This window comes from Nicotiana sylvestris, chromosome 2 (genome assembly GCF_000393655.2).
Source record: "Nicotiana sylvestris chromosome 2, ASM39365v2, whole genome shotgun sequence".
Classification (NCBI taxonomy): Eukaryota; Viridiplantae; Streptophyta; class Magnoliopsida; order Solanales; family Solanaceae; genus Nicotiana; species Nicotiana sylvestris.
Genome location: NC_091058.1, coordinates 12,884,588 through 12,912,577, shown reverse-complemented (window position 1 = coordinate 12,912,577; position 27,990 = coordinate 12,884,588). Strand labels below are relative to the sequence as shown.

General features: G+C 37.8%; 2 protein-coding genes across 4 annotated transcripts; one reads left to right on the top strand and one right to left on the bottom strand.

Moving 5' to 3' along the window:
* The first annotated feature begins 964 nt into the window (after window positions 1-964).
* Window positions 965-21,133, top strand: LOC104224384 (ultraviolet-B receptor UVR8). Its single transcript, XM_070167707.1, has 8 exons — window positions 965-1,552; window positions 17,138-17,331; window positions 17,415-17,462; window positions 17,918-17,990; window positions 18,205-18,376; window positions 19,764-20,195; window positions 20,274-20,465; window positions 20,747-21,133. The coding sequence occupies exons 1-8, from the start codon at window positions 1,297-1,299 to the stop codon at window positions 20,781-20,783; spliced, it is 1,404 nt and encodes a 467-aa protein (XP_070023808.1). The 5' UTR covers window positions 965-1,296; the 3' UTR covers window positions 20,784-21,133.
* Window positions 21,134-21,848: 715 nt separating this feature from the next.
* MBP20 (agamous-like MADS-box protein FUL-L) lies at window positions 21,849-27,832 on the bottom strand. 3 transcript variants are annotated; one of them, XM_009776012.2, is made up of 8 exons: window positions 27,394-27,832; window positions 25,051-25,129; window positions 24,115-24,179; window positions 23,822-23,921; window positions 23,446-23,487; window positions 22,746-22,787; window positions 22,480-22,634; window positions 21,849-22,158 (listed from the first exon to the last, which is right to left on the bottom strand). In XM_009776012.2, the coding sequence occupies exons 1-8, from the start codon at window positions 27,576-27,578 to the stop codon at window positions 22,047-22,049; spliced, it is 780 nt and encodes a 259-aa protein (XP_009774314.1). In that variant the 5' UTR covers window positions 27,579-27,832; the 3' UTR covers window positions 21,849-22,046. The 3 variants fall into 3 exon arrangements, with proteins under 3 accessions (XP_009774314.1, XP_009774315.1, XP_009774316.1); XM_009776013.2 differs by having other exon boundaries at window positions 22,510-22,634; window positions 27,394-27,721; XM_009776014.2 differs by having other exon boundaries at window positions 22,040-22,171; window positions 27,394-27,721.
* Window positions 27,833-27,990: the final 158 nt, after the last annotated feature.

Genomic DNA, 27,990 nt, shown 5'->3' with positions numbered 1-27,990 from the left:
TTAGGGAAAAATGTGCTTGTAGTGAAAGAGTTGGTGGTAGTATGGTAGTGGTGGAGAAGATGATGGGGTTGGGGAGATGAGGACGGGGTGGTATTTTTTCTTTTCTGTATTTTTTTCTTTGGGAAGATGAAGAGAGGGGGTGGAGTGGGGGTGGGGGCAGGGGTTTTTTCAATTTTTTTTTTGATTTATGACATGTGTCAGATGCTGATTGAAGCGTGTAATAACAATCTTTAAGCATATGTGGTCAAACAGCGAAGTGATGTGTAATTGACACACCTTTAAAAGTTTTGGTGTGTAATATTATTTTTGTCTGTAACAGGTGTGTAAGAGGGATTTGGGGACAAGGTCGATGAGTAAAGTATGTATTTTTCCTTTTTTGTAAGGCAGCCTTGGAGCAATGATAAAATAGTGTTTTATGCCTAGGTTCTCCACATCATACTCCTTGGGTTGCGATTTTTTTTGGACCCTGCGTGAACGCGGGATACCTTGTGCATCGTTTTTTTTATTTTTATTATTATATATTTTTTCAAACCGAACTAAAAAGTACAATATCACGTCAAGGCAGAGATAAGGTCTGCATACACGCTATCATCTCCAAATCCCATTATATAAAATTACACCGGATATGTTGTTATTATTGTTGTTATTAAAAGTACAATATCACATACTCTTCCAGTTTATGTGAACCTATTTCTTTTTTGGTACGCTCCAAAAAGAATGACCCCTTTCTAAATTTAGTAACAATATAGCTTAAACTTACAATTATACCCTTAATGAGAAGCTTTTATAACCGTAATTTTGACTTATTTAGTAACACAAATTCTAAAAGTCTTTATTTTTTCTTAAACTTTCTGCTCAGTCAAACATGTTCACATAAATTGGAACGGAGTTAGTAAAATTAAATGAAAGACATATCAAAATTTTGATCAAATAAAATGAAATATAGAGGGTATATATGAAAGTTGATTTGCAGTTAAAGGTCTAGAAAAATCGGTTGGGGCAAAACGGTCGGGCAGGAATCAGCACTGGTGCCTGCCCCTCTCTTCATCCGTCAACTCCCATTTTCTTTGGAGCTGAAACTGCAACCTTAAATTCTTCAAATTTCCCGGAAATATTTCAACCCATTTATATATCCTTATCCATTTCATTTAAGTTCTTCAACTTCTTCGTGCTTACATTTTCTGGTCAAAGTTTGAGACTTGGATTAATTCCATTTGCAAAAATAGCAGCAAAAGATCATTTCTTTAGTATTGTGTGATTTATTAGGTTAACTTTTATTCGTGATAGTTAAATTAAATGGATATTCATGAAATATTTGGGGAGTCCCGGCGGCCCGTGAGTCTACCAAACAAGAGTGCAATTTACGTTTGGGGTTACAACCATTCTGGGCAAACGGGTCGGAGGGACAAAGAGAGGAGCTTGAGGATACCAAAGCAGCTTCCTCCGGAGCTATTTGGATGCCCAGCTGGTGGGAATTCTCGTTGGTTGGATATTGCTTGTGGTCGTGAACACACTGCTGCTGTCGCCTCTGATGGCTCCCTTTTTACCTGGGGTTTGAAATTTTTGGCCTTTACATCCTTCATTTTCAATATCCATCTTTTATTTTGTTTTTTTGGGGTTGCTTTCTTGATTGATCATTAACAAAATTTACCCAAATTTTGGTCTTTTTTCGCCAAGTACAATTTTTTTTTTTTTTTTGGTTACAACTTCAAATGTCTGCATATTTTGTGTTTTTTCTTGACAGAAATTGGATTTAATCGGAGGGAGCCTTGGCGTAACCGGTAAAGTTGCCGCCATGTGACCAGGAGGTCACGGTTTCAAGCCGTGGAAACAGCCTCTTGCAGAAATGCAGGGTAAGACTGTGTACAATAGACCTTTGTGGTCCGGCCCTTCCCCGGACCCTGCGTATAGCGGGAGCTTAGTGCACCGGGCTGCCCTTTTAAATTGGGTGGAATCAAGAAAGAAAAACAGTCTTTAGTTTGATTAGGCTATCATTGGTCTGGTGACATTGCATCAGGCAAGATACAAATAAATCTATCGATCAAAATTTGTTTTAGAAAGAGTTTTCGAAGATGCTATATCCCATGAATGTGCTAAATACATGGATGTAAAACCTGTTGCGGAAGCCAAATGTATAGAGTGTGAATAAGTCACAACTACTATACCAAAAATTATGACAGCCACCAAATAATAAATAAGACAATAAAGCAATAATAAAGGGAACACCAGAATTTACGAGGTTCGGCTAATTCTGCCTACTCCTCGGACACAACCAAATATTTTATTCCACTCCAAAATACAAGTGAAATAATACTAAAGAGAGAAGATACAAATGCCTTAAACAGATGAGAAGGCAAATGAGAGGTGTGTTTCAATCCTAAACATTAGGCCTTCTTTTATAGGGGAAAAATCCCCCCAAACTTAACTCCCAACCAATGTGGGACTTTGGCATTTTGCCAAACTTCAACAAATCTCCACCTTGGCAAAATTCCACATTTTCAATTCTCTCTCAATAACAAATTTTGGTTGTGTCTTCATCTTCAATCTTCAGTGTTCAACAATGTTGATCAAATCCAAACAATGTTGAAACTTGACCGCAGTCACCACCTTTGTCAGCATATCAGCAGGATTCTCTGTAGTATGAATTTTCTTCACCGTGACTCCACCTTCTTCTATGATTTCTCGTACGAAATGATACCGAACATCAATGTGCTTCGTCCTTGCATGATAAACTTGGTTCTTCGCTAATTGAATAGCACTTTGACTATCACAAAAAATTGTGATACCTTTTTGTTCAACACCAAGCTCCTTTAGCAATCCTTGAAGCCAAATTGCCTCTTTCACAGCATCTGTAATAGCCATGTACTCTGCCTCTGTTGTAGACAAAGCAACTGTTGACTGCAAAGTAGACTTCCAACTAACTGGTGCCTTTGCAAAAGTAAACACATAACCAGTAGTTGATCTTCGTTTGTCCATATCACCCGCAAAATCTGAGTCACAATATCCAACTACAAACTGATTGTCTTCCTGCTCAAAAACTAACCCGACATCTACAGTATTATGAATATACCGTAGAATCCACTTCACAGCTTGCCAATGCTCCTTCCCTGGATTGTGCATATATCTGCTAATAACTCCAACAGCTTGTGAAATGTCAGGCCTTGTGCAAACCATTGCATACATCAAGCTACCAACAGCATTTGCGTATGGTACCTTTGACATATACTCTCGTTCAGCTTCATCCATTGGCGACATAGTAGTACTTAGCTTAAAATGGGAAGCAAGTGGAGTACTAACTGGCTTAGTCTTGTCATCTATGCCAAAACGTTGAAGTACTCTCTTCAAATATTCCTTTTGAGATAAACAGAGTTTCTTTGAACGTCTATCTCTAATTATCTCCATGCCAAGAATTTTCTTTGCCTCACCCAAATCCTTCATCTCGAACTCCTTCTTCAGTTGAATCTTCAACTTATCAATTTCTTCCGAATTCTTGGAAGCTATCAACATATCATCAACATATAGGAGAAGATATACAAAGGAACCATCTTTAAGCTTGTGCAAATACACACAATGATCGTATTTGCTTCTCTTGTACCCTTGCCGCAACATAAACTCGTCAAATCGCTTGTACCATTGTCTAGAAGATTGTTTCAATCCGTACAACGATTTTTCAAGTTTGCACACCATATTTTCTTTTCCAGCAACTTTGAATCCTTCTGGCTGAGTCATGTAGATTTCCTCCTCCAAGTTTTCATGTAAAAACGCAGTTTTTACATCCATCTGAACTAGTTCCAAATCCAATTGTGCTACCAAAGCCAACATAATTCTAATGGAGGAATGTTTTACAACTGGAGAAAACACTTCATTGTAATCAATTCCCTCCTTTTGAGCATATCCTTTGGCCACCAATCTTGCTTTGTAGCGAACATCTACTTGGTTAGGAAATCCTTCCTTCTTTGCAAATACCCATTTGCACCCAATTGCTTTCTTTCCCTTCGGGAGATTGGCCAATCTCCATGTATGATTCTGATGAAGGGACTGTATCTCATCATTCATGGCAATCCTCCACTTATCTTCTTCTGAACTTTGAACAGCGTCTTTATAAGTAGTAGGAACATCATCAGCTACAATTGAGGTTGCACAAGCAACCGTCTCTATGAGACGAACAGGTTTCGTTATTGTTCTTTTTGGCCTGCTGGTTGCTATTGATTCAAGTTGTTGTTGAGATTCCTGAGTTGGAATCTCCTCTACTGGCTCTCCTTCCAGAGGGTAATCTTCATTTGTTTCCTCCTCTGCTTCTTGTGTAGGAAAAATAAATTTTCCCTCAAACTCCACCTGCTTAGAAGCACCTTCATTTTGTTTGGTATCTTCTGTTACCTTATTTACCATAGCAAATTCATCAAAGGTAACATCTCTGCTGAATATTACTTTCTTTGTCATAGGGCACCATAAGCGATATCCTTTGACTCCAGAAGTAATTCCCATAAAAATAGCCTTCTTTGCCCTTGGATCCAATTTTGACTCCGTCACATGATAATATGCAGTTGAGCCAAACACGTGCAAAGAGTTATAATCTACAGCAGGTTTTCCGTACCATTTTTCAAATGGTGTTTTGCCATCAATAGCAGCAGATGGTAGACGATTAATGAGGTGACATGCATATGTAATTGCCTCAGCCCAAAATTCTTTGCCCAAGCCAGCATTGGACAACATACACCGTACCTTCTCCAGCAAGGTCCGGTTCATACGTTCTGCCACTCCATTCTGTTGTGGTGTATGTCTAACAGTGAAGTGTCGGACGATGCCATCATTTTCACAGACCTTATTGAAATGATCATTTTTGTATTCACCTCCATTGTCTGTGCGAATACACTTGATCCTCCTGCCTGTTTGATTCTCCACCATCGTCTTCCATTTGAGAAAAATTCCCAGCACTTCATCTTTGTTTTTCATTGTATACACCCACACTCTTCGAGAAAAATCATCAACAAAGGTTACAAAATAGTGCTTCCCACCCAATGAAGGTGTTTTGGAAGGACCCCAAACATCAGAGTGTACATAATCCAAAATGCCTTTAGTATTATGGATCGCTGTACCAAATTTAACCCTTGTCTGTTTCCCTTTGACACAATGCTCACAAAACTCCAAGTTGCAAGCCTTTACTCCTTTTAACAATCCTTGATCTGATAGAGTTTTCAAGGATTTTCCTCCAGCATGTCCCAAGCGCATGTGCCATAGCTTGGTTGCTTCTGCCTCTTTGTCGTCACTGGATGTCACTGTCGCTGTCCCAATAACTGTACTGCCACGATAGCGGTACATATTATTATTCTTCCGATTAGCCTTCATTACCACTAGTGCACCGGAGCATACTCTCATCACTCCATTTTCTGCAATGATTTTGAACCCTTTTGATTCTAGGGCTCCCACAGAGATGAGATTCTTCTTCAAATCCGGTACATATCGAACATCTATCAATGTTCTGATCATTCCATCATGGTTCCTTAATCGTATTGAACCAATGCCATATGAGGTAAGAGGGCTGTTATCCGCTGTGTGGACGACTCCATATTCTCCTTCTTGAAATTCCACGAACCAGTCCCTGTTGGGACACATATGATAGCTACAAGCCGAGTCCATCAACCATATGTCTGAAGATGTTGATGACTCTGTTGTAACTAATGAGAAGTCTGAATCATCACAATCAGCTACATTTGAATCCATAATGGCCTTTCCATTGTTATGTTTGGCCTTATTCTTCAACTTCGGACAGTCTTTCTTCCAGTGCCCTTTTTCTCGACAAAAGGCACATTCATCTTTGCTGGGTCTGGATCTTGACTTGGATCTTCCCTTCTTTGTCCTCGTTTGATTTTGAGGACGACCCCTCACAAATAGTGCTTCTCCTTCTCCGCCCTTCTGTTTTTCTCGCTTTCTTTGTTCATAGCTGTACAAAGCCGAACAAACTTCTCTGAGAGAAACTTCGTCATTTCCATGGAGTAGAGTAGTTTCAAGGTGCTCGTACTCATCAGGAAGTGACGCCAACAACATCAAGGCCAAGTCACCATCATCATAAGTTGTATCCATATTTTGCAAATCTGTAACCAACTTATTGAAACTGGTGATATGTTCATTCATCGTGGTACCAGGAACATAGGTGAAGTGAAACAGTCTCTTCTTCATGTACAATTTATTTTGACTGTTTTTCTTCAAAAATTTATCCTCCAGTGCTTTCCATAATTTACTTGCAGAAGTTTCCTTTGTGTATGGATATTTCTGCTCTCTAGCAAGGTAGGATCGAATGGTACCGCAAGCAACACGGTTGATAATTCTCCAATCTTCTTCTCCAATAACATCTGGTTTCTTTTCTTCAATGGCCAGATCTAGCCCTTGTTGAAAAAGGACATCTAGAACCTCGCCTTGCCACATCCCAAAATGTCCGGACCCGTCAAATATTTCGACCGCAAATTTCGCATTTGACACAATTCTTGTCATAAGCGAAGATGCCAATGATGACGTATTGTTGACACTTGATGTAGATTCTTCTTGTTTATTGTCTCCCATCTTTGACACAAATATTATTTAATAGCTGACGACACAAATCAAGATTATTTCCTTTCTGGTGTGGAAGATCAGACTAAGCTGCAACCACAGAGCATACTCAGACAGAACCTTGACTCAGTTACCAAGATAAATCTTTTCTGATGTGGAAGATCAGACTATGCTGCAACCACAGAGCATACTTAGACAGTACCTTGGCTCTGATACCAATTGTTGCGGAAGCCAAATGTATAGAGTGTGAATAAGTCACAACTACTATACCAAAAATTATGACAGCCACCAAATAATAAATAAGACAATAAAGCAATAATAAAGGGAACACCAGAATTTACGAGGTTCGGCTAATTCTGCCTACTCCTCGGACACAACCAAATATTTTATTCCACTCCAAAATACAAGTGAAATAATACTAAAGAGAGAAGATACAAATGCCTTAAACAGATGAGAAGGCAAATGAGAGGTGTGTTTCAATCCTAAACATTAGGCCTTCTTTTATAGGGGAAAAATCCCCCCAAACTTAACTCCCAACCAATGTGGGACTTTGGCATTTTGCCAAACTTCAACAAATCTCCACCTTGGCAAAATTCCACATTTTCAATTCTCTCTCAATAACAAATTTTGGTTGTGTCTTCATCTTCAATCTTCAGTGTTCAACAATGTTGATCAAATCCAAACAATGTTGAAACTTGACCGCAGTCACCACCTTTGTCAGCATATCAGCAGGATTCTCTGTAGTATGAATTTTCTTCACCGTGACTCCACCTTCTTCTATGATTTCTCGTACGAAATGATACCGAACATCAATGTGCTTCGTCCTTGCATGATAAACTTGGTTCTTCGCTAATTGAATAGCACTTTGACTATCACAAAAAATTGTGATACCTTTTTGTTCAACACCAAGCTCCTTTAGCAATCCTTGAAGCCAAATTGCCTCTTTCACAGCATCTGTAATAGCCATGTACTCTGCCTCTGTTGTAGACAAAGCAACTGTTGACTGCAAAGTAGACTTCCAACTAACTGGTGCCTTTGCAAAAGTAAACACATAACCAGTAGTTGATCTTCGTTTGTCCATATCACCCGCAAAATCTGAGTCACAATATCCAACTACAAACTGATTGTCTTCCTGCTCAAAAACTAACCCGACATCTACAGTATTATGAATATACCGTAGAATCCACTTCACAGCTTGCCAATGCTCCTTCCCTGGATTGTGCATATATCTGCTAATAACTCCAACAGCTTGTGAAATGTCAGGCCTTGTGCAAACCATTGCATACATCAAGCTACCAACAGCATTTGCGTATGGTACCTTTGACATATACTCTCGTTCAGCTTCATCCATTGGCGACATAGTAGTACTTAGCTTAAAATGGGAAGCAAGTGGAGTACTAACTGGCTTAGTCTTGTCATCTATGCCAAAACGTTGAAGTACTCTCTTCAAATATTCCTTTTGAGATAAACAGAGTTTCTTTGAACGTCTATCTCTAATTATCTCCATGCCAAGAATTTTCTTTGCCTCACCCAAATCCTTCATCTCGAACTCCTTCTTCAGTTGAATCTTCAACTTATCAATTTCTTCCGAATTCTTGGAAGCTATCAACATATCATCAACATATAGGAGAAGATATACAAAGGAACCATCTTTAAGCTTGTGCAAATACACACAATGATCGTATTTGCTTCTCTTGTACCCTTGCCGCAACATAAACTCGTCAAATCGCTTGTACCATTGTCTAGAAGATTGTTTCAATCCGTACAACGATTTTTCAAGTTTGCACACCATATTTTCTTTTCCAGCAACTTTGAATCCTTCTGGCTGAGTCATGTAGATTTCCTCCTCCAAGTTTTCATGTAAAAACGCAGTTTTTACATCCATCTGAACTAGTTCCAAATCCAATTGTGCTACCAAAGCCAACATAATTCTAATGGAGGAATGTTTTACAACTGGAGAAAACACTTCATTGTAATCAATTCCCTCCTTTTGAGCATATCCTTTGGCCACCAATCTTGCTTTGTAGCGAACATCTACTTGGTTAGGAAATCCTTCCTTCTTTGCAAATACCCATTTGCACCCAATTGCTTTCTTTCCCTTCGGGAGATTGGCCAATCTCCATGTATGATTCTGATGAAGGGACTGTATCTCATCATTCATGGCAATCCTCCACTTATCTTCTTCTGAACTTTGAACAGCGTCTTTATAAGTAGTAGGAACATCATCAGCTACAATTGAGGTTGCACAAGCAACCGTCTCTATGAGACGAACAGGTTTCGTTATTGTTCTTTTTGGCCTGCTGGTTGCTATTGATTCAAGTTGTTGTTGAGATTCCTGAGTTGGAATCTCCTCTACTGGCTCTCCTTCCAGAGGGTAATCTTCATTTGTTTCCTCCTCTGCTTCTTGTGTAGGAAAAATAAATTTTCCCTCAAACTCCACCTGCTTAGAAGCACCTTCATTTTGTTTGGTATCTTCTGTTACCTTATTTACCATAGCAAATTCATCAAAGGTAACATCTCTGCTGAATATTACTTTCTTTGTCATAGGGCACCATAAGCGATATCCTTTGACTCCAGAAGTAATTCCCATAAAAATAGCCTTCTTTGCCCTTGGATCCAATTTTGACTCCGTCACATGATAATATGCAGTTGAGCCAAACACGTGCAAAGAGTTATAATCTACAGCAGGTTTTCCGTACCATTTTTCAAATGGTGTTTTGCCATCAATAGCAGCAGATGGTAGACGATTAATGAGGTGGCATGCATATGTAATTGCCTCAGCCCAAAATTCTTTGCCCAAGCCAGCATTGGACAACATACACCGTACCTTCTCCAGCAAGGTCCGGTTCATACGTTCTGCCACTCCATTCTGTTGTGGTGTATGTCTAACAGTGAAGTGTCGGACGATGCCATCATTTTCACAGACCTTATTGAAATGATCATTTTTGTATTCACCTCCATTGTCTGTGCGAATACACTTGATCCTCCTGCCTGTTTGATTCTCCACCATCGTCTTCCATTTGAGAAAAATTCCCAGCACTTCATCTTTGTTTTTCATTGTATACACCCACACTCTTCGAGAAAAATCATCAACAAAGGTTACAAAATAGTGCTTCCCACCCAATGAAGGTGTTTTGGAAGGACCCCAAACATCAGAGTGTACATAATCCAAAATGCCTTTAGTATTATGGATCGCTGTACCAAATTTAACCCTTGTCTGTTTCCCTTTGACACAATGCTCACAAAACTCCAAGTTGCAAGCCTTTACTCCTTTTAACAATCCTTGATCTGATAGAGTTTTCAAGGATTTTCCTCCAGCATGTCCCAAGCGCATGTGCCATAGCTTGGTTGCTTCTGCCTCTTTGTCGTCACTGGATGTCACTGTCGCTGTCCCAATAACTGTACTGCCACGATAGCGGTACATATTATTATTCTTCCGATTAGCCTTCATTACCACTAGTGCACCGGAGCATACTCTCATCACTCCATTTTCTGCAATGATTTTGAACCCTTTTGATTCTAGGGCTCCCACAGAGATGAGATTCTTCTTCAAATCCGGTACATATCGAACATCTATCAATGTTCTGATCATTCCATCATGGTTCCTTAATCGTATTGAACCAATGCCATATGAGGTAAGAGGGCTGTTATCCGCTGTGTGGACGACTCCATATTCTCCTTCTTGAAATTCCACGAACCAGTCCCTGTTGGGACACATATGATAGCTACAAGCCGAGTCCATCAACCATATGTCTGAAGATGTTGATGACTCTGTTGTAACTAATGAGAAGTCTGAATCATCACAATCAGCTACATTTGAATCCATAATGGCCTTTCCATTGTTATGTTTGGCCTTATTCTTCAACTTCGGACAGTCTTTCTTCCAGTGCCCTTTTTCTCGACAAAAGGCACATTCATCTTTGCTGGGTCTGGATCTTGACTTGGATCTTCCCTTCTTTGTCCTCGTTTGATTTTGAGGACGACCCCTCACAAATAGTGCTTCTCCTTCTCCGCCCTTCTGTTTTTCTCGCTTTCTTTGTTCATAGCTGTACAAAGCCGAACAAACTTCTCTGAGAGAAACTTCGTCATTTCCATGGAGTAGAGTAGTTTCAAGGTGCTCGTACTCATCAGGAAGTGACGCCAACAACATCAAGGCCAAGTCACCATCATCATAAGTTGTATCCATATTTTGCAAATCTGTAACCAACTTATTGAAACTGGTGATATGTTCATTCATCGTGGTACCAGGAACATAGGTGAAGTGAAACAGTCTCTTCTTCATGTACAATTTATTTTGACTGTTTTTCTTCAAAAATTTATCCTCCAGTGCTTTCCATAATTTACTTGCAGAAGTTTCCTTTGTGTATGGATATTTCTGCTCTCTAGCAAGGTAGGATCGAATGGTACCGCAAGCAACACGGTTGATAATTCTCCAATCTTCTTCTCCAATAACATCTGGTTTCTTTTCTTCAATGGCCAGATCTAGCCCTTGTTGAAAAAGGACATCTAGAACCTCGCCTTGCCACATCCCAAAATGTCCGGACCCGTCAAATATTTCGACCGCAAATTTCGCATTTGACACAATTCTTGTCATAAGCGAAGATGCCAATGATGACGTATTGTTGACACTTGATGTAGATTCTTCTTGTTTATTGTCTCCCATCTTTGACACAAATATTATTTAATAGCTGACGACACAAATCAAGATTATTTCCTTTCTGGTGTGGAAGATCAGACTAAGCTGCAACCACAGAGCATACTCAGACAGAACCTTGACTCAGTTACCAAGATAAATCTTTTCTGATGTGGAAGATCAGACTATGCTGCAACCACAGAGCATACTTAGACAGTACCTTGGCTCTGATACCAATTGTTGCGGAAGCCAAATGTATAGAGTGTGAATAAGTCACAACTACTATACCAAAAATTATGACAGCCACCAAATAATAAATAAGACAATAAAGCAATAATAAAGGGAACACCAGAATTTACGAGGTTCGGCTAATTCTGCCTACTCCTCGGACACAACCAAATATTTTATTCCACTCCAAAATACAAGTGAAATAATACTAAAGAGAGAAGATACAAATGCCTTAAACAGATGAGAAGGCAAATGAGAGGTGTGTTTCAATCCTAAACATTAGGCCTTCTTTTATAGGGGAAAAATCCCCCCAAACTTAACTCCCAACCAATGTGGGACTTTGGCATTTTGCCAAACTTCAACAAATCTCCACCTTGGCAAAATTCCACATTTTCAATTCTCTCTCAATAACAAATTTTGGTTGTGTCTTCATCTTCAATCTTCAGTGTTCAACAATGTTGATCAAATCCAAACAATGTTGAAACTTGACCGCAGTCACCACCTTTGTCAGCATATCAGCAGGATTCTCTGTAGTATGAATTTTCTTCACCGTGACTCCACCTTCTTCTATGATTTCTCGTACGAAATGATACCGAACATCAATGTGCTTCGTCCTTGCATGATAAACTTGGTTCTTCGCTAATTGAATAGCACTTTGACTATCACAAAAAATTGTGATACCTTTTTGTTCAACACCAAGCTCCTTTAGCAATCCTTGAAGCCAAATTGCCTCTTTCACAGCATCTGTAATAGCCATGTACTCTGCCTCTGTTGTAGACAAAGCAACTGTTGACTGCAAAGTAGACTTCCAACTAACTGGTGCCTTTGCAAAAGTAAACACATAACCAGTAGTTGATCTTCGTTTGTCCATATCACCCGCAAAATCTGAGTCACAATATCCAACTACAAACTGATTGTCTTCCTGCTCAAAAACTAACCCGACATCTACAGTATTATGAATATACCGTAGAATCCACTTCACAGCTTGCCAATGCTCCTTCCCTGGATTGTGCATATATCTGCTAATAACTCCAACAGCTTGTGAAATGTCAGGCCTTGTGCAAACCATTGCATACATCAAGCTACCAACAGCATTTGCGTATGGTACCTTTGACATATACTCTCGTTCAGCTTCATCCATTGGCGACATAGTAGTACTTAGCTTAAAATGGGAAGCAAGTGGAGTACTAACTGGCTTAGTCTTGTCATCTATGCCAAAACGTTGAAGTACTCTCTTCAAATATTCCTTTTGAGATAAACAGAGTTTCTTTGAACGTCTATCTCTAATTATCTCCATGCCAAGAATTTTCTTTGCCTCACCCAAATCCTTCATCTCGAACTCCTTCTTCAGTTGAATCTTCAACTTATCAATTTCTTCCGAATTCTTGGAAGCTATCAACATATCATCAACATATAGGAGAAGATATACAAAGGAACCATCTTTAAGCTTGTGCAAATACACACAATGATCGTATTTGCTTCTCTTGTACCCTTGCCGCAACATAAACTCGTCAAATCGCTTGTACCATTGTCTAGAAGATTGTTTCAATCCGTACAACGATTTTTCAAGTTTGCACACCATATTTTCTTTTCCAGCAACTTTGAATCCTTCTGGCTGAGTCATGTAGATTTCCTCCTCCAAGTTTCCATGTAAAAACGCAGTTTTTACATCCATCTGAACTAGTTCCAAATCCAATTGTGCTACCAAAGCCAACATAATTCTAATGGAGGAATGTTTTACAACTGGAGAAAACACTTCATTGTAATCAATTCCCTCCTTTTGAGCATATCCTTTGGCCACCAATCTTGCTTTGTAGCGAACATCTACTTGGTTAGGAAATCCTTCCTTCTTTGCAAATACCCATTTGCACCCAATTGCTTTCTTTCCCTTCGGGAGATTGGCCAATCTCCATGTATGATTCTGATGAAGGGACTGTATCTCATCATTCATGGCAATCCTCCACTTATCTTCTTCTGAACTTTGAACAGCGTCTTTATAAGTAGTAGGAACATCATCAGCTACAATTGAGGTTGCACAAGCAACCGTCTCTATGAGACGAACAGGTTTCGTTATTGTTCTTTTTGGCCTGCTGGTTGCTATTGATTCAAGTTGTTGTTGAGATTCCTGAGTTGGAATCTCCTCTACTGGCTCTCCTTCCAGAGGGTAATCTTCATTTGTTTCCTCCTCTGCTTCTTGTGTAGGAAAAATAAATTTTCCCTCAAACTCCACCTGCTTAGAAGCACCTTCATTTTGTTTGGTATCTTCTGTTACCTTATTTACCATAGCAAATTCATCAAAGGTAACATCTCTGCTGAATATTACTTTCTTTGTCATAGGGCACCATAAGCGATATCCTTTGACTCCAGAAGTAATTCCCATAAAAATAGCCTTCTTTGCCCTTGGATCCAATTTTGACTCCGTCACATGATAATATGCAGTTGAGCCAAACACGTGCAAAGAGTTATAATCTACAGCAGGTTTTCCGTACCATTTTTCAAATGGTGTTTTGCCATCAATAGCAGCAGATGGTAGACGATTAATGAGGTGGCATGCATATGTAATTGCCTCAGCCCAAAATTCTTTGCCCAAGCCAGCATTGGACAACATACACCGTACCTTCTCCAGCAAGGTCCGGTTCATACGTTCTGCCACTCCATTCTGTTGTGGTGTATGTCTAACAGTGAAGTGTCGGACGATGCCATCATTTTCACAGACCTTATTGAAATGATCATTTTTGTATTCACCTCCATTGTCTGTGCGAATACACTTGATCCTCCTGCCTGTTTGATTCTCCACCATCGTCTTCCATTTGAGAAAAATTCCCAGCACTTCATCTTTGTTTTTCATTGTATACACCCACACTCTTCGAGAAAAATCATCAACAAAGGTTACAAAATAGTGCTTCCCACCCAATGAAGGTGTTTTGGAAGGACCCCAAACATCAGAGTGTACATAATCCAAAATGCCTTTAGTATTATGGATCGCTGTACCAAATTTAACCCTTGTCTGTTTCCCTTTGACACAATGCTCACAAAACTCCAAGTTGCAAGCCTTTACTCCTTTTAACAATCCTTGATCTGATAGAGTTTTCAAGGATTTTCCTCCAGCATGTCCCAAGCGCATGTGCCATAGCTTGGTTGCTTCTGCCTCTTTGTCGTCACTGGATGTCACTGTCGCTGTCCCAATAACTGTACTGCCACGATAGCGGTACATATTATTATTCTTCCGATTAGCCTTCATTACCACTAGTGCACCGGAGCATACTCTCATCACTCCATTTTCTGCAATGATTTTGAACCCTTTTGATTCTAGGGCTCCCACAGAGATGAGATTCTTCTTCAAATCCGGTACATATCGAACATCTATCAATGTTCTGATCATTCCATCATGGTTCCTTAATCGTATTGAACCAATGCCATATGAGGTAAGAGGGCTGTTATCCGCTGTGTGGACGACTCCATATTCTCCTTCTTGAAATTCCACGAACCAGTCCCTGTTGGGACACATATGATAGCTACAAGCCGAGTCCATCAACCATATGTCTGAAGATGTTGATGACTCTGTTGTAACTAATGAGAAGTCTGAATCATCACAATCAGCTACATTTGAATCCATAATGGCCTTTCCATTGTTATGTTTGGCCTTATTCTTCAACTTCGGACAGTCTTTCTTCCAGTGCCCTTTTTCTCGACAAAAGGCACATTCATCTTTGCTGGGTCTGGATCTTGACTTGGATCTTCCCTTCTTTGTCCTCGTTTGATTTTGAGGACGACCCCTCACAAATAGTGCTTCTCCTTCTCCGCCCTTCTGTTTTTCTCGCTTTCTTTGTTCATAGCTGTACAAAGCCGAACAAACTTCTCTGAGAGAAACTTCGTCATTTCCATGGAGTAGAGTAGTTTCAAGGTGCTCGTACTCATCAGGAAGTGACGCCAACAACATCAAGGCCAAGTCACCATCATCATAAGTTGTATCCATATTTTGCAAATCTGTAACCAACTTATTGAAACTGGTGATATGTTCATTCATCGTGGTACCAGGAACATAGGTGAAGTGAAACAGTCTCTTCTTCATGTACAATTTATTTTGACTGTTTTTCTTCAAAAATTTATCCTCCAGTGCTTTCCATAATTTACTTGCAGAAGTTTCCTTTGTGTATGGATATTTCTGCTCTCTAGCAAGGTAGGATCGAATGGTACCGCAAGCAACACGGTTGATAATTCTCCAATCTTCTTCTCCAATAACATCTGGTTTCTTTTCTTCAATGGCCAGATCTAGCCCTTGTTGAAAAAGGACATCTAGAACCTCGCCTTGCCACATCCCAAAATGTCCGGACCCGTCAAATATTTCGACCGCAAATTTCGCATTTGACACAATTCTTGTCATAAGCGAAGATGCCAATGATGACGTATTGTTGACACTTGATGTAGATTCTTCTTGTTTATTGTCTCCCATCTTTGACACAAATATTATTTAATAGCTGACGACACAAATCAAGATTATTTCCTTTCTGGTGTGGAAGATCAGACTAAGCTGCAACCACAGAGCATACTCAGACAGAACCTTGACTCAGTTACCAAGATAAATCTTTTCTGATGTGGAAGATCAGACTATGCTGCAACCACAGAGCATACTTAGACAGTACCTTGGCTCTGATACCAATTGTTGCGGAAGCCAAATGTATAGAGTGTGAATAAGTCACAACTACTATACCAAAAATTATGACAGCCACCAAATAATAAATAAGACAATAAAGCAATAATAAAGGGAACACCAGAATTTACGAGGTTCGGCTAATTCTGCCTACTCCTCGGACACAACCAAATATTTTATTCCACTCCAAAATACAAGTGAAATAATACTAAAGAGAGAAGATACAAATGCCTTAAACAGATGAGAAGGCAAATGAGAGGTGTGTTTCAATCCTAAACATTAGGCCTTCTTTTATAGGGGAAAAATCCCCCCAAACTTAACTCCCAACCAATGTGGGACTTTGGCATTTTGCCAAACACCTTTTATTTTTTTCTCTTCTGTTTCTTTTGTGCTCTTTCTTTCATCCCACAGACTAGAGTTTTTTGGAAGGCAGGAGCAGAGAGTGTTTTGTTGGTGGTATTTGTGTCATTATGTGGATTACCTCGATATCCCATTGGAAAATATCCAGGTGTGGGTTGAAAGAAATTAAGAAGTTGGGAGGACAGATCATGATGATAACAAATCCTCTAATGGCTTCTTCAAAACAAATGATGAATTCTCATGTAAACCCCGCTATCGTTTATTTTTTCCTGAACTTGATTTAATTCCCCTCGGCTGGTTAGCCATTTGCTATAACTGGTGTCTTTGAAAGCTATTACACTATTCTTACTGATTATAAAGGACTCTCCTGGTGGTCATTTACTGCGTTTCTTGCTTGATCTTACTATGCTTTTGTGTCTTTTCTACTCAAATAAATTACGTGTTGGTTGTTTTATGTTCCTTTAATCAAAGAGATATGCTGCAAAGAAGACGTCGCCACTTTATGCGATTTAAGTTGATATTGAACAGTTCATTTTACTTGTAAAGTTTAGCTCTTTGGGATGTACCTAGACTTTTAATTATTAGACAAGTGATTTCAGAAGCTTGGTCCTGCTTTTGTTCGGGAGGAAGTTGCTTTTCCTGTAGGAGAGTGGTATTAACTTCTCACTGCGACATGAAATAATTTATAGAACGCTCCTAATTTTTATACTTTCATACAGGGGCTAATGAATTTGGTCAGCTGGGTGATGGAACTGAAAATGCTAGGAAGCACCCCAAGAAAGTGAAGCAATTACAATCTGAATTTGTTATTAGCATTTCATGTGGAGCACATTGCACTGCTGCTATTGCAGAACCACGTGAAAATGATGGTACCATGTCAACTCGGAGACTTTGGGTCTGGGGGCAGAACCAGGTCAGTCTCACAAAACCTTCAGATTCAACAGTTACCTTGTTTTTTTGAGGTCACAATTCTTTTGCCCATATTATTCTGTGCAGGGATCCAACTATCCACGACTCTTTTGGGGTGCCTTCGCTCCTTCTACGGTATCAACTCTGTCTCGTGCAAATGTGTCACTTCTGTGTGGTACCAGTGGGGCTTAACCATTTATCTAGTCACATTTATGTTACAATAGCAGTTCTATTTTATCCTGAAGTCTCTATCCGATCTACGCCTACAAGCTTTTTCTTTTTTGTTAAGAAGTTGCTGGCCATCTTAAAGCAAGGGTTTTTATTGGGTTGAGGCTTAGGTTTGATCAATTTTTGAATAATCATTTTTTGTGTTATGTGCAAGCAGATTTACATTTGATATTTTGCAATAAGATTTATTGGTTATTACGTGCAGAACATTTATCATGTATCCACCATATCATGTATAGCTTATATACTTCGGTTATTACGTGCAAATGATTTAATTCAAGGTCTCCTTATACAAGCAGCGATTTGGCATCGCAATGTGCAACAAATTTTCTGATATTTATATGCTCTTCCATTTCGTTCAGGTTATCCGCCAAGTTTCTTGTGGTGCTGCTCATGTTGTGGCTTTATCAGAAGAAGGCTTGCTGCAAGCTTGGGGTAATTTGCACTTTCTTGATTCACCTGTATATACCAGTCTACACTTAATATATCCTCCCGATAATTTTGATGAAGTCGTTGCATAAGTGTATGGATCCGTGTTTGTGATCTATATTTTTCATTTGTACCTTCTCTATCAGGTTACACAGCGATAGAGTTAAAAACATATGGTGTCATGTATTAATGAAATTTTGTCACTGCTCTGGTAAAGCAGGCTATAATGAATATGGTCAGCTTGGGAGAGGTGTTACATCTGAAGGCCTTCAAGGCCCTCAGGTAATTAATGGATATGCTAAATTTCTCGATGAAGCCCCTGAACTTGTGAAGATTACCCAAGTGTCATGCGGGGAGTACCATACTGCAGCTATTTCAGAGAAAGGCGATGTGTAAGTGTTCATTGGACCTTTCTTGATGGAGATAAGTTTTGATGCGAAGCATGAGAATTGTTGTTATCCGCATGGCACAAGTGGAGGTGGATGTCTGGGAAAATGAACCATAAAGATACACACTACTTGATTTGCAGGATTTGGTTTTCCCATTTGTGAAACTTCTCTTATTTTCTTTTGAATCATCGAAAAGCCTGGTCCGTTCTGAAATATTACATTTTCGAATTTCTCATGGCTTCTGGTTTCAATTACAGGATTTTGTTTGATAGTATTCCTAGAAACTACCGCATCCATAAACACACACACGCGCATTAAAAGAAGAGAGATAAGAGGATTAGAGCAGAGGGACATCCCCCACAGTAGAACAACTACATGTTGAAAAGCTGTAGAAGATACTTATCAAAAAAGAAAAGCGGTAGAAGATTAGAGTTTGCTTATCAAAAAAGAAACGCTGTAGAAGATTAGAGTTTAGTTATTTCAGTTTCCAATTCAAGAAGGAATCTTTATCACAAAGCTCTTTGAGATAAGAAATTTCCTTCCAAAGGACCCCTTATAATAGTACACTATCATTTGCTTATGCCATAGTAAAAGCTAAGTTCTCTTCCTTGCTTGTTCTTTCCTATGTTGGTAGGATTTTTTGGTAAAAATTGAACTTTGTGCCATAAATTGAACTTTTTTTGTGTTATGGTAAAACCCCACCCTCGCTTCCACGAACATCCCTAACCAGAATCCAGTGATGACCCTTTCCGGTGGTGAAGAAAACTCCCAACCACTTGGTAAATGCTCTTGCCACTAGTGCAACCTCGCTTGTCACGGTAAAAATTAAACTTTCTGAGTCATTGTGGGTCTGAGTTAGTCATTGACCCTTCATCAAATGAATAAGAAGCATCACTACGTGTGTCTTCATGATGATCTGCCATCTCTCTGCTGCACCGCTCATTAACCTTTTTGGACTTAATGACCCACAGGGCTTGTGGACTAAAGCTGATAAAGTTGTTCCAAGGTTCTTTCTTTTTTTTTTTCTTTTTTTTTTCTGTTTGATTTCTTATATTTCATTGGAATCTTTGCTTTCATGTAGTGCCTCTTTTATAGAGAAGGATCAAAAGCTGTGTCAAATAACGGCGTTGATGTAATGAATTAGTGTTCTCCAAATTGAAAACTGCATTACCTGGTCTGCTTCTAGGATTGACCATTTGACATTTGGCCTTCACTTTTTTCTGCTCTATCTTTCATTCCTTGAAGTATCATATAACTTAGTGATGGTTGTGTTTTACTCATCAACAGCTGCTATAGATCATGTGATTTATACTCTTTTTGCTCCCCTCGTCCATTTCGTATGATTTTGATGCTCACAGACTTATCTTACAGTCATTTTGACTAACTACAGCTATACGTGGGGATGGGGAAGCGTGGGACAACTTGGGCATTGTTCCCTTCAGTCAGGTGACAAGGAACTTTTACCTAGGCGTGTAGTTGCCCTTGATGGCATAGTTATAAAAGAAGTTTCCTGTGGTGGTGTTCACAGCTGTGCTGTGACTGCAAAAGGGGCTCTTTATGCTTGGGGTGGAGGTCAGGCTGGGCAATTGGGAGTTGGGCCCCTAAATGGATTCTTTTCATGCAAACTCAATGAATCTGAGATGATGCTCCGGAATATACCAGTTTTGGTCGTTCCAGATGGTGTGCAACTTGTTGCTTGTGGGCATTCACACACGCTTATCTCTGCTAAAGATGGACGAATACATGGATGGGGTTACAATTGCTACGGTCAAGCGGCTAATGAGAAGTCAACATATGCCTGGTATCCGTCACCAGTTGATTGGTATGTTTCATGAGAGCCTATTGCTTAACTAGACCTTGAAAATGTTGTCATTTTTTATTCAAGCACCCGTTTGTTCAGGTGTGTTGGGGAAGTCCGGAAATTGGCTGCTGGTGGTGGACATTCAGCAGTGCTGACAGATGCATGTTCGCTGAAGGAATTGTGTGAGTTTCAGCTTGCAGAAACTGTGAATCTGTCCAATGCTTTAGAGGTTGAGGATATTGCCTCGAGAACAGGAGCTGATGCTTTAGCACGGCTTTGTGAAAGATTGAGGTAGAAATGCTTGTGAAGCATATATACTTTTGATTACTGTTAAAATGCTTCTATTTAAAACAGTTGCTGGCACTTTCGAGGATTAAAAACCTGTCTTCTTATAAAGTTTCCTTGCCTCCCCTCTTTACTCTTTTACAGGCATACTTTTTTTCCTTATTTATGCCGCATCATTGTCTCAACTGTTTTTACAACAATTACTCTGTCAACCTCAAGAAAGTTGGGGTCGGCTATCTGAATTCTCACTGTCGTAACTTTTTTCATCTCTTTGTTTGCATTTACAGGGAGCATTACTACTATGATGACGAGTATGGTGCGTGAAGCCATTGACAGTGTCAAAGTAATATCAAGTACTCCCCAGTTGGGGTTGAGTCTTGAATTCAAGTCAATAGTGAGAACAAACTCATTTTTTCTTCATCACATGCATTCTCTCGTCGCGGTGTGGTGCTTCATTATTAAGTTGGTAGGTTGTAATTGGAAATAAACTGTATATGGTAATAAACTTGTACATTTAACCAAACTCTAAATCAGTTAATAAGCTCGAGAAATTCCGTCTTCAAGTTGCCATCTCGTGACTATGTTAGAGGTAAAGTAATTGTTATATAGCTAGAGTTCTCTTAATGATAAATTTGAATCAATTTGTTCTAATTGGAATTATCGATCTTTTTGAATTGTAGAAGTTTTATGTTTGTTCTTTCTCAGATAACTGGAGTACTTCTGAATGGAAATCATTTGTTGGTGTTAATACTTTGGCACTTTGGAAGCTACTAGCAAACAATATCTTATTAGCAAAATTAGTGCTCAACCTGAATCTTTTACTTATTATTATTTTGTACAAATACGTGCTTTAATCACTGTTGTGTCGACTTCAATTTTAAGCGTCACTGAAAATTGGATTGTCTAAGGAGATGAGAAAAATGAAAATACGTTGGTCCTTTTTTTCATTAGGGCAAAATACAGCTGGTTGGTCGGCTAAAACTAATTGTCTTAGCTAGTTAAAAAGTATATAAAATATATTTATTATATATATAACACATATATATATATATATATATATATTTATTTATTTATTTACTAAAATTATACATTTCTCTTTTAAGGATTAACTTGAGGACCTATTGAGTTTAATTTTTACCCGGAAAAGATGTAAAAACAATTTCCAAAATTAAACAAACTTAGAAATCATCTGCAAGTAACTAAAAGCTTACCTTGTGGTCCTACCTTAATTTCTTAATCTTTCTGTGCTAAAGGAATATTATATTGATAAATTTTAGATACACTGCCAGTTTAACCTCCTTAATTGACAAATAAGGAAACTCAAGAAAGGGATAAAAGATTGAGGGTTTTATTAGCTTATACGTATATCATATGCTCTGAAAAAAAGGCTAAGATAAGGCTACATTTACCATTCATGGCGATAATGATCCATACAAGCTGGAAAATTCATTGTTTGGATCATATACAATTAATTATACATGGATATCTATATTATCTAGCTGTTGTAGAAGCAATGCCTACGTACTATAGTGTACAAGTACATCTACAACACAGTGGGATTCCAACTTCCAATATTACATCTTGTTTTTACCCATCATTGTTGACGTGGCGGATCATCCATGGCGGCATCAGGGAATTAGAACCATAGTGAGCTCGACCTCCATCTGTGTTCTTTATCCTTGTTGCTTCAAATGGTCCGCTGACATTATTAACTTTGATTATTTATCAGTTTTTATATTTAAAGAATTTCACAAATTGTTTCACCACACTTTATTTTAACACAAAACTGTAGGATTCATATAATTATTTATATATACTGACATTTTAAAGAACTTTCACAACTACTATCAGTGTTAGTTAATATATTGTAGCATTATTTTACAAGTTACTACTTAACTCCGCTTATTATGATCATTCATTCATTAGTAGTTTTATCTTTCACCAACCTAATCATGTAACATTATCAGTGTATAAAAGTTAAACATGTATATGAAGATGATTATTCCTTGAACATTGTTACCTCTGTGTGTGGGTGAGAGAGAGAGAGTACCCAATTGTTAGGTTAGGAAGTTGGTGAGATTGTGGTGGAGGCTGCTGAGGTAGCATAAAGGTTGCTGAGTTTTGGCCTGAATTAGGTTGTATTTTCCCACTTTGCACCTTCTCTTCGTCTTTCAGCTGTTTTCAGTTCAAATTTTTAATGAGCCCACAAGGATACTACCGAGTTGAATTTATTCAACATGTAACATCAATCTTAAGATGTTAGGAAACAGGTTGTACATGGTGTACCTTCTTAGTCATCGAGTTGTTTTGTTCTTGCAGCGCTTTCTCCTGCCATAAAGTGTAAAATTAGTCAATACCCTCAGCTCATAGTGGAACATTTACTTTTATTATGGATGACAGTACACATGTTTTTTTTTAAAGGGCAAAGGCCTAAATATGCCATTGTACTTAACGAAATGGCTTATCCATGCCACTCGTTAATAGTTGGGTCTATTAGTGCCACTGACGTTACATCACTGGCCTATCTATACCACTATTCATTAACGGACAACTCATCCCATATTAAAAAATACGAAATATAATTTTTCAACACCAAGTTTGACACGTATCAGCTACCCAATAACCCAAACCACTACATAACTCTACCCCATTTCCCTCTCTAACCCCAGTTACCCCAGAAAATAAATGGGGTTGGGTTAGTTGGGGTAACAGGGTTAGAGTAGGAAGTGGGGTAGAGTTATGTAGTGATTTGGGTAGCTGACACGTGTCAAACTTGGTGTTAGAAAATCAGATTTCGCATTTTTTTAATATGGGATGAGTTGTCCTCAGTGGCACTAATAGGCCCAACTATATATTAACGAGTGACATGGATAAGCTATTTCGTTAAGTACAATAGCATATTTTGGCCTTTTCCCTTTTTTTAAATTAAAATATTCTGTGTTAGCACAATTATAACAAGTAGTATAACTAGATGGAGTATCATTACCTTTTTCTGCAGCTCAGAAATGGACTCGTGCATCAGTTGGTTCTGCATATTCAAGTGACATACTTGTTGAGAAATAGCTTATGTCAGGATAGCAATAAAAAAAACTATTTCAATTCGTTGAGAGTGTAGAATCTTTACACTGTCATGTTACTTTAAAAACAACATGTAATCGTTAATAAAAACTAAAATTAATAATCTGGAAATTAAATAAGACATGTTATGTGCTAAATAACATGTTATATACACGGATAAGGTAATTCATTTTTTTCTTTACAATGTCGGTATATATAAGTTTAATCCTAGTAATGAGAAGCAAGAATTAGTGCTACTCATTTAAATTTTTGAACTATGTTATTCTTGGTGAATAATTGCTCACCTTCCTGCTTCGTATTCGCTTCAATGCTGTATCCATCTGTTGCTCTAAACTCTGTAGCTCTCGCAAACTAAGAGGGTCCAGATCCTGGCCCGTATAATGCCTACAGATTTTGATGTAAACACAGATTTTATATGATTACAGCAAGAATTATTGTTGTTCATTTGAAGTTTTAAACTATGTTACTTATTCTTGGTTTTGTATACCAATCTCATAATTATAACTTCAGTAGAATCTGATCGTGTTACACTAATTAAATATATATGAATACTTGTGGTTGATGTTAAAAGAAGTACCTTATGTTTCTTTGTATAAGTTCAATCCTTGACATGAGCTTCGGGTACTCCAGAGTCCAATTTTCCTACAATAATTCATCAATAGAATCAAATATAGAGTCAAACCTCTCTATAATAACATTTCTATATAATAGTCATTCACTATAAAAGTTAAGTTTTTTCGGAACCGATTTTAACATTACGTTATAATACATGTTCTTTATAACAACACTTTACTGTAGCAGTAAAAAAATATCGGAACAAACGAGCATGTTATAGAGATGTTTGACTGTATAGGAAAACCAAGACTAAAAAATAAATAAAGACAGCTGAGCTAACAACACTTCACTAAAAAAATATCGGAACAAACAAGACGGTTATAAATAGATTTGACTGCATGGGAAAACCAAAACTAGAAAATAAATAAAGACAGCTGAGCTCACTAGGCGTTTAGACAATATCTCAATAGAAGTTAAAAGAAGAGTATTTGAAGTTGCAGTAGAAAAAATTGTGGAAGTTGATACTGTGTTCTAAACATGAGGAACTTTGGTGGGAAGAAAGTTTGTGGGTGCAAAACAGTATTTCACTTGAAATGTAACTTCACACTAATAGTATGATTTCATGAAGTTTAAAATGTGCCAATTAGTATTTACAAGCAGAAGAGAGTTTTGGAACAACGGTAAAGTTATCTCTGTGTGATCGGGTCGAGCCGTGAAATCGCCTACATCACACTCCTTGGGTGCGGCCCTTCCTCGGACCCTATGTGAGTACGGAATGCTTCGTGCAACGGGCTATCCTTTTAGTATTTACAAGTACTCTTGCTCTAACTTCCAAATGAGGGTTTCAGAATCAAAGCTAGCTCATGGAGCCGCTTTTTTTTATTGCCAACAATGACAACTCAACGGACAAATCGAGAAAAAGGAAAAAGTTAAACAAAATGAAGGATTTGCAGATTACCATGGGATCAACGTCATTGGCATTCAACTTTCTCTCTGCATATGAGTACCTTTCGTATCTTTCCAGAATACTTTCCATGCTACACAGAAAACACTTTGAAAATCAATAAAAATATGCCTTGAATAATTAAGTTAGACTACTAGGGGTGTACAAGAAATTAGTGATTAGGTCAACTAACACATCTAATAATATAATGATGAAGCTAAAGCTAAAGTTATCAACTACGTATCTTTGTGAGTGTTGTATCTTATACGGTTATACCAACAAAGTATCACAGTCTTTCTTTTTTCCTTATTATTAGTGAGTCGTGTTAGGACCGAAATAATCAGGTGTAATACAGAAGTTAGTAAAGCAAGCCTTCAACGGCGATAAATCATACAACAAAAGAGAAATATATCAAAAAAAGACACAAACATTTAACGTGGTTCAGTCAATATAATTGACCTACGTCCACGGCGAAGATGAACAATCCACTATAATAAAAGAGAGTACAAAATATTGAGAGAACAACCTCACGAAGAGGCAAACCAAGTGACACACTAACACTTGTCTCGTAAAGTTCTCCTCCTAAATACGACTTTCAAACCCCATATGGCTATATTGTGGATGCTATTGAATGAGAAGAAAAGATCCTCAATTTATAGAAGTCCAAACCTTTTCCTACAAGAAAAAGGACTATCCAAACATGGAAGAATTATAATTTCCTTCAACAAAAAGAAAATTCAATTATGGTAAATATGTTGTCATTTCCTTCAAGAAATAAAAAAATCAAATATGATACGAAAATCAGGACAACACCTAATAAGTCGCTCTATATAACTTAGCCAATACATTATAGACATTATATTATCTCTTCATGAATGTATTCACGGAAAATTGGGTCTTATAACCTAAACAGAAACCTTTTTAAAAGATTTCTGTATCTGTTTTTAGTCATATTTGAAATGATAAGGATATCAAGCAATTCTCAATTCAAGAGCATTTCAATTCTTAACATTGAAAATAACTATTTAGCGCAAAGGCAGATATTTGTGGCTTGAACATCATAGGCGAAGAAATTTAGAATATATACATATAATTAATTACACTTATTTTGAACCATCTGTCTTTGTTTAACTGTTAGATAAGATTTCTTATTTTAGTTATTAACTAGGTTAGGATTTCAGTTATATACCATGAAAGCGTAAGAAACTCTTATTTTTACGATACTAATCTCACTTTTATTAATTGTTTACATGGAATTATCTTTTAGGTAATCTAATAAAAGTTTGTTTTTGTATATGTATTGAAGTTATTAAACTGATCGATTAGATTTTTCTGATCCCACGCGTTACTGAGAGAGTTCCTCGTACTAATAATGAATGAACTGACAAAGAGGCACAAGGCTCTAGGATCTCCATTTCAGACAAAGGTTGTCTTGGTTTCCCAAACTCAACACTCTCTTAATTTTAAGAGATGTCTTTTCTTCAGCTTTTTTTCTTTTCTTTTTTCCCTTCTGATCCTATTAGATTTTCCAAATAATTAAATGTTCCCCACAATTAGCTAAAACTTTTCAGTTCTTTCACAGACAAACAGACTAAAGAGTAAACACTGGTGTCAATTTAATCGGTTGAGTATCAGTGTATCACATGTGTATCGATGGTTAATTACATCTGACAATAGTTGTACTTTTATGTTTCTTTTCTTGGTGCGTATGCGATCCATAAGTGCATACGATAATGTCAAATTTGTCTAAGAACCAAAACACCACCATGGCTACCTGTACAAAATAATAAATCTTTTCATTACAGCCTCGTTTGTTCCGATATTTTTTCGTTGCTATAGAGAAGTGATATTATAGAGGACATATATTATAACATAAAAATCGGTTCTAAAAAAAGCTTGAGTTTTAGAGTGAATATATATTATATTGTGATGGTGTTACAGAGACGTCCGACGGTAACATATTTATGTGGTTAGGAATTAAGGGTAATATCGATATGTCTATTTGATTTACTTTTCTGGTTGATTCGTCTGACATAAATTATAAGCTTCAATGCTTCGCACATTAAGAAATAGAAATCTAATTAAGTACTCCATAACTTTTCCTGATTGCAGTTAAAATGCATTGCAATGACCCAAAACAAAGTCATCACTTAAAACTTAAGTATACTCTAGTGATATTAATAGCAAGTAATAAGAAAGGGGTATATATAATGATTAATGCAAAAGAGAATAACAATGAGTTTAACTGCACATAGAGACAACTTTAGAAATTGTTTTTGTTTTTTTTTAATCGTCCCAGTCCAGTTTGTCTCTGGTTTTGAATTAATATTCGGTTTAAGATAAGAATTAAAAGATTACCTGGACTCGGAGGAGTACTCAAAGAGCTTGCCTTTGGTGGAGAAAACGATTAAGGCAACATCAGCATCACACAAAACGGAGATCTCATTTGCTTTCTTCAACAATCCAGAGCGTCTCTTCGAGAAAGTGACTTGCCTGCTGATCTTGTTTTCGATCCGTTTCAACTGAACCCTACCTCTTCCCATCTTTGTACAAGATTAGTCGGACTAATGAATTTCAGATATTGAATGGTTGAAAAAAAACTTTTTGTGTTTGGAAGCAAGAAAGTGAAGAAGAAAAACCCTAAATCCAAAAGTAGTTTATTCCTCAGGAAAGAAAGTGGTTGAGGATGAAGTTCTTATTGATATGATAAGTATTATTGAATCATTTCGGTTGGCTTCTTGGAGCATTTGAGGAATTAATTTGGCGGATGCTAAGTAAGGTTGAAAGAAAGAAGACTAATTAAGGTTGTCCCCTACCATATGAATGAAAAAGAGGTGTGTTTGGATTAGTGAAATTAATAGTCCGTTTGGCCAAGCTGCAAAAATCAACTTATTTTGATAAGTATGCTAACTTATTTGTAAAGCATTTCTGAGCAGCAGTTAGTGTTTGGCCAAG